This window comes from Littorina saxatilis, unplaced genomic scaffold, assembly GCF_037325665.1.
Source record: "Littorina saxatilis isolate snail1 unplaced genomic scaffold, US_GU_Lsax_2.0 scaffold_3028, whole genome shotgun sequence".
In the NCBI taxonomy this organism is placed as follows: Eukaryota; Metazoa; Mollusca; class Gastropoda; order Littorinimorpha; family Littorinidae; genus Littorina; species Littorina saxatilis.
The window spans coordinates 1-6,461 of record NW_027129196.1 but is presented as its reverse complement, the minus strand read 5'-3'; the positions used below and the strand labels follow the sequence as shown (position 1 = coordinate 6,461).

General features: G+C 45.3%; 1 protein-coding gene across 1 annotated transcript; it reads left to right on the top strand.

Annotated features, from left to right (window-relative positions):
- Positions 1-338: 338 nt before the first annotated feature.
- Positions 339-6,379, top strand: LOC138957472 (cGMP-inhibited 3',5'-cyclic phosphodiesterase 3A-like). The gene is made up of 2 exons (XM_070328594.1): positions 339-1,583; positions 4,421-6,379. Exons 1-2 carry the CDS (start codon positions 936-938, stop codon positions 4,817-4,819), a joined length of 1,047 nt encoding a protein of 348 aa, XP_070184695.1. The 5' UTR covers positions 339-935; the 3' UTR covers positions 4,820-6,379.
- The last annotated feature ends 82 nt before the right edge of the window (positions 6,380-6,461 follow it).

Genomic DNA, 6,461 nt, shown 5'->3' with positions numbered 1-6,461 from the left:
TCTCCCCCCTTTCCCCGTCGCGATATAACCTTCGTGGTTGAAAACGACGTTAAACACCAAATAAAGAAAGAAAGAAAGGCTGTTGACTTTTGGTATATTATGACCAAATGGATGGATGGTCTTATCCTCTGCCTGGCCAGATCTGAGAAAGTGAGCCGAGCTGTTTTCACGAGAAGGAGTGTGCTATTGAGGTCAGTCATGTGGCATAATATCAAGGACACCTACTCACATACAATAACGCACAGGACTGCCATCATGTGTAAGGCAAAAAAATATTTAGTCAAAACTTGACTAAATATAAAAAGGTCTGTTTACGGTAACATAGGCAACAAAAATAGGGTCGGTAGGTCGGGAATTTTTTTTTTTTTTTCTCCCAAAAACCATATTTTTACGTTATTTTGCAAAAAAAACAAGATTTTTTTTTTTTTTTTTTTTTTTCCCCCAAATGCCAAAAAAAAAGTCTAGGATCGCGCGAAAAAAATAGGGTCGGTCGGGTTACCGTAAACAGACCTATTTTTTTTTTGGCCTAATTCAAGTGGGGTCTGCACCTGCTATTGCTTGTTATGTAAACTACCTTCCAATCTTCATATACTAGTATTACTACATGTTGGTTATCAAAAAAACAAGACAAGTTCGTTGATGAAATGTTTATTTTTAGACAAAACGAAACATTGACAAGAACGTCGACCTATCAATCTTTACAGCAGTAAGATACACAACCAACAAATAGGGATGATAAATGGTACTGTAAATCGACATCGACTTTGGGATGGTGATCTTTGACGTTGGTCATGTTTTGTTGTTTTAGTTTTTATTATTGTTTTTCTTTTTTTTTTTTTTTTTTAACATTTTGGTGATGATTTAGATTGCAGACCATTCTGTATATTTGTTGGTGTCCGTGCTATACCCATTATTTGTTTTTAAACATTTTGTTAATGTTGATGTTGGCGTTGCAGAGGCTACGTCGCAGCCTGCCCCCAAGCCTGATCCGCCGCATGTCCACCAGCACGTGGACCACCACCACCTCCGCCACCGGCATGCCCACTCTGGAGCCCGAGCCCTGCCGTCTGCGCTCCGCCAGCTTCCGCCACTCCAGGGAGGGAACCCCGGGCTCCAGCCCATCGGGCAGCCGCAGTAACTCCCCCTCCCCATCCGCCAACAGCACCGTCATTCTCACCATCCCCAAGTCGCGCTCCTTCTCCCTCGCCTCCGCGGGCCCCGCCCCCCACACCTACCAGCGCCGCCTGGCCAGGAAGAGCCTGGCCAATGACAGCAGCGGTAGCTCAGTAGGCCCCGCCCCTTCTGCTCCAAGATCCGCCTCTTCCGCCGTTAGCCCTACCCTCTACGACGCTAAAGGTATGTCACCGCTTGTCAAGGCGGAGTTCGGGGGTGAGGGGGCCGGGGACGGGAGTGTGGCTGGAGGGGGCCGAGGAGCGCCACCCGGGGTGGGGAAGGAGTCCACCCAAGGTTTGCTTAAGCAGCGCCTCATCACCTCGGACTACGAGAGCAGCGACTCGCCCAACAGCAGCGACCTCAGCGACCACATGGGCGCCCCTGAAGATGGGGGCATGAGCAGCAGAAAGGTGAGGCTTACAAGTTGGTCTGAGATTGTAAAAGCTTGATTCTGAGTGCATCAGCAAATACTTCTCTTGTTTGCATGGCTCGATCTCTGGCTGCATGCTTTTCTGTCTTTCTTTCTTCATTTATTACCCACCGGATTGCTAAGGTCATCATCATCATTATCATCATCATCAACCCCCCCTCCCCGCTCCTCTGTCTTTCTGTCTGCCTGTCTGTCTGCCTGTCTTGTCTGTCTTTCTGTGCCTTTATCGTTTCATCTCTACCTCTGTCTGTCGCTCTTTTTCTGTATGTGTCTTAATTATGCTATTATTAAAAGATTTTGAGATTGTAAGTTGCAATCAGAAACTTGAGAATTTCTTGATCCAAACATGATTTCGGCATAGATTCCCTGATGTACAAACCGTCTAAGCCGAGCGAATCATTAAAAGAAAATTCCTTAAAAAGCGCAGGACTGCTTGTCATTCTAACAGGTTTACCTAATTTTGAGAATTCTCAACTTTCGTTTGTGCACCTATTCAGGCATGAGACCAAGGGTAGGGCGGATGGTGGCGAGAGAGGTGAAGGGACGGGGAATGTTTACAGTGCCGTGTGTCGGGCTGTGAGCAATGCCCACCAATGTTTAGCTCAGGCACCGTCGCGGCAGACGCGCCATAGTTCTATGCGGGAAAATGCAGCGCGCTATTCTGGCCATCTGGCCAACTGTTGTCCTCATCTCTAAGGCAGACTGATACTAAGAGGTGTAAGTTACACCCACCTTCAGGCTCAGGCATTTTCAAACGCTCGACTCAAGACTATATTCTGTATTCTGCGTTTTGAGAGTGAGACAACTCACTGGGATCTTTTACATCCCAGCCAGAGAAATGACGGTGCGTGAAAAGTAATGAAGTTACTCGGGTTTTTGTTTCGAGGTTCAGAAGAGACCAAGGCAAGGTGGTAACATCCATCTCTTGCCCCGTTTTTTTTGTCGGTAGCTTGTTAGGTGTCTTCACCTTGGAGACTTTGGAGGAAACAGAACAGCAGACAGCGAAATGAAAGATGAAGAAGAAGGAAATAACAAGCAAGAAAGGAAAAAAAAACAAGAAAGAAAAAACGGAAGGAAGGAAAGAAAGAAGGTAAGACATAAAAGAAGGAAGGGTGAAAACGCAAAAAAAGAAGATGAGAAAAAGTGTCAGCAGCTTCCTAGGTGTCTATACCCCTGAGACTGTGTTAGCGTCCGTCTTGTAAAATTCCAAGAGAAAACAAAATATGTGACCCTCCACCACGAAATGAGTCGCATGTCACCTCGCGCGGTTCTGCGCTAGGCTCAATATAAGTCCGGGCAGTGTCTTGTAACAGTGTGAGGGTCACCTTAGTCACAGGCTTATAACTCAAACAGTTTTCGCTCTTTTCTAAAACGGATTTCACCACTGGATAGAGCATAAAAAACTCTTTAGGAAAATGTAAAAATATGAAAATCATGCAAAGGTGACATGCGACTCATTTCGTGGTGGAGGGTCACATATAACAAACGTCGAAAAGGAGAGAAAATAGAAAAGTATTAAAAGATAGGTGAGACGAAAGAAGAGGTGAAAGAGTTAAAACTGAAAAAGAAAGGGAAAACCGTCAGCAGTATATTATGTGTCTTAGCCTTGGAGACTGTGTTAGAAGCTGCCTTGGAAAATTCAAAGGAAAACAATAAATAAATAGCAGAAAGTTAAAAGTTGAACTCTGAAAGAGAGAATTCGGGAAAGTAAAGAGGAAAGAATTAAGGAAAGAAAATAGGAGGTAAGGATCGAAGAAAGAAAACAGAAACAAAAAGATTTTTTTTGAATCTCTCTCTCTCTCTCTCTCTCTCTCTCTCTCTCTCTCTCTCTCTCTCTCTCTCTCTCTCTCTCTCTCTCTCTCTCTCTCTCTCTTTCTCTCTCTCTCTCTCTCTCTCTCTCTCTCTCTCTCTCTCTCTCTCTCTCTCTCTCTCTCTCTCTCTCTCGCGCGCGCGCCACCCCACCCCACCTCACCCACCCCTGTACTCTCACGAAAACATTTAAAACCCTGTCAAATGCACACACCCTTCATGTGACCAAAGATTTAACAGCACCACTTTCACCCGACGTTTTCCATTTCTTACTGTCTTGCTGGATTTGACAGAGTGAGACCCTCTGTGGGATTCTAGCTGTCATATGAGGATTCTGGCTGTTGTCATATTATGCATTGACCTGGGAATTGTGGCCTGAGTTGAATCTAATTTCCTGTCTGTCTTAGAAATGTCATGAATATGAGCGTTTGTCTTTGGTCTGAAGACGTGACTTGAAACACACGGACGCAGGCGGGGCAGAGGCTGTTTGAAGCAGGGACACTTACCACACACAAAGACATATACAGACAGACGGATAGAGAGACACACGTGCACACACACACACACACACACACGCACGCACGCACGCACGCACGCCAACGCACGCACACACACACACACACACACACGCACACACACACACACGCACACACACACACACACATACACATACACACACACATATTTACACACACACATAGATACACACACACACACACACACACACACACACACACACACCTATGCATATCCCCACCCACTAATCTCCTTTTCCTGACAAACGCATATAGTGGAAAAGAAATACACACTCGCACATATGCTGGTATTCTCTCTCTCTCTCTCTTTTTCTCTCTCTCTCTCTCTTTTTCTCTCTCTCTCTCTCTCTCTCTCTCTCTCTCTCTCTCTCTCTCTCTCTCTCACACACACACACCCCACACACCTTCCCCCGTCCACCACACCACACCACACACACAAACTCTAATACTCCTTCTCTTCTACCCCTAACAGGAATCAAGCCAGCGGATGAGCTCCAAGTCCTCTTCGGCCTCAGCAGCAGACGCCACAAGGAGACTCTCTCGACCAGAGGAGGCAGAGGAAGAAGAAGAGGAGGAGGAGGAAGAGGAGGAAAAGCACGCAGAGGATGCAGAGAGGAGGAGTAGTTTACAGAAAGCAGTGGAGGAGAGAGAGTATACCACAGAAGAAGCAGAGAGTGTTTTGGTGGACGGTAGCAGTGCGGCAACAGAAGCGGGCTCGCCGCTGTCAGACAGCAAAACTCCTTTGTTCACCTTGGAGGACGTTGAGACTGTTCCTTTGTTACAAATTAACCAGCTAGGCGAGTGGGACTTCCCCATTTTTGAGTTAGCCGATCAAGAAAAGACGTTTGTTCTAAGTAAGGTGAGTTGGTGAATGTAGCTGGTGGTGTGAAGTATAAATGTGTTGGTTTTTTTTTGTTGTGAAGAGTTCCTCAGCCTCATTCAGGAAGCTTCCCCTTCTCATACAAAAGGTGCAGGCCTGGAGCTCATTATTCGTTTTGATGCCAGGATCGCTTGCCTTCACTGATCAGTGGCTGTGTGTTTGGCTCAGCATTTTGGAGGGTACAACTCTTACACTGCCTGACACTGACAGAGTTATTTTCGAGCACCGTCTGTTCAGATGATGTCAGATGACAAGAATATGTGTCTCTCTGGGTTATTTCTTTGTTTTGGCACAACTCTCCCACCGCCCTTAACCTTCACCGTCGGTCGTGGACGACCCAGAGCCTCATAAAATCGTCTTTATCTCTGAAACTATTTGGAGTTTTTAATTGAGATTTCATGTAATCTCCGCGGCCCTATGCTCCACAGGGAGTCTACAGGAATAAGTCAAGTAAGTCAAGTCATGTAATCTCCAATCACCATACGACCTTCCCATTGCCCAACTTTTGAGATATTATCTTTGTAAATAAACAAATAAATGACGTAATTTGAACTACACAGTCCGGATGATGTGGGTCGTGGACGACCCATATGGAATTACGCAAGGAATTTTACGTTGTTTATCCTTATTCGGATGGCGTGGGTCGTGTACGACCCATACTTTTTACGTTGAATCCTTCTTTGGAAAGTATGGGTCGCACACGACCCACATCATCCGGACAGTGTAGTCTGAAGCGTGATCCGGTGAAGGTTAAAACACTGACAGAGTTATATCCGAAAATCGTCTGTTCAGGTGATTTCAGATGACAAGAATGTGTGTTTGTGTGTGTTATTTTGTTTGTTTGTTTGTTTGTGTGTTTCCTTTTTGTTTTGCTATGTCATCCCGTGTAAGTGATTATGTATGTTGCACATGTATATATATACACGCCTTGTTTGTTTTGTTATGACATCCAGTGTAAGTGATGACGTGTGTTGCACACATATGTGCGCCTAATCTTTGGGATTTATCACTTGTTTTTGTAGCACTGCAAAGACATATCCTTCATTCTTAGTCTTTCTTCTTCTCCCACGATGACTCTCCCTGTCTGAAACGGAAATTGTGGTGTCGACACTACGGATCTAGACAAAACAAAGAACGCTGTGTGTGTGTGTGTGTCTGTCTGTCTGTCTGTCTGTCTGTCTGTCTGTCTGTCTGTCTGTCTGTCTGTCTGTCTGTCTGTCTGTTTGTCTGTCTGTGTTTGTGTCTGTCTGTGTCTGTGTGTTGTGTGCGTGTGTTTGTGTATCTGTCTGTCTGTCTGTCTGTCTGTCTGTCTGTCTGTCTGTGTTTGTGTGCATTAAAGAGAAAGAGAGAGAGTTAGGGGGGCAAATAGAGGAGCAGATAGAGTGTGTGCGTGTGTTAGGTTTCCTTATTTGTCAGTGCGTTTCTTTTTGTAGAGAGGGAAATTGGAATGTTTTTGTGTGTTTCTTTGTGAACTTGTTGCTTATGTTGTATGTTTATTACGGAAAGTGGTAATACTAAGGGCTTTACTATGTCAAAATAAGCCATCAAGAGTTATATATATGACTGAGGAACCCCCCTTGTGCCCACCCCCACATACCTTTTTCCCCCCACTCTCTCTCTCTCTCTCTCTCTC

Bases quoted from the DNA above. Each gene is read 5' to 3' on its own strand.
- LOC138957472 (XM_070328594.1), top strand. From the start codon at position 936: ATGTTGATGTTGGCGTTGCAGAGGCTACGTCGCAGCCTGCCCCCAAGC. The intron at 1,584-4,420 runs GTGAGGCTTACA...TACCCCTAACAG, and splicing joins GGGGCATGAGCAGCAGAAAG to GAATCAAGCCAGCGGATGAG.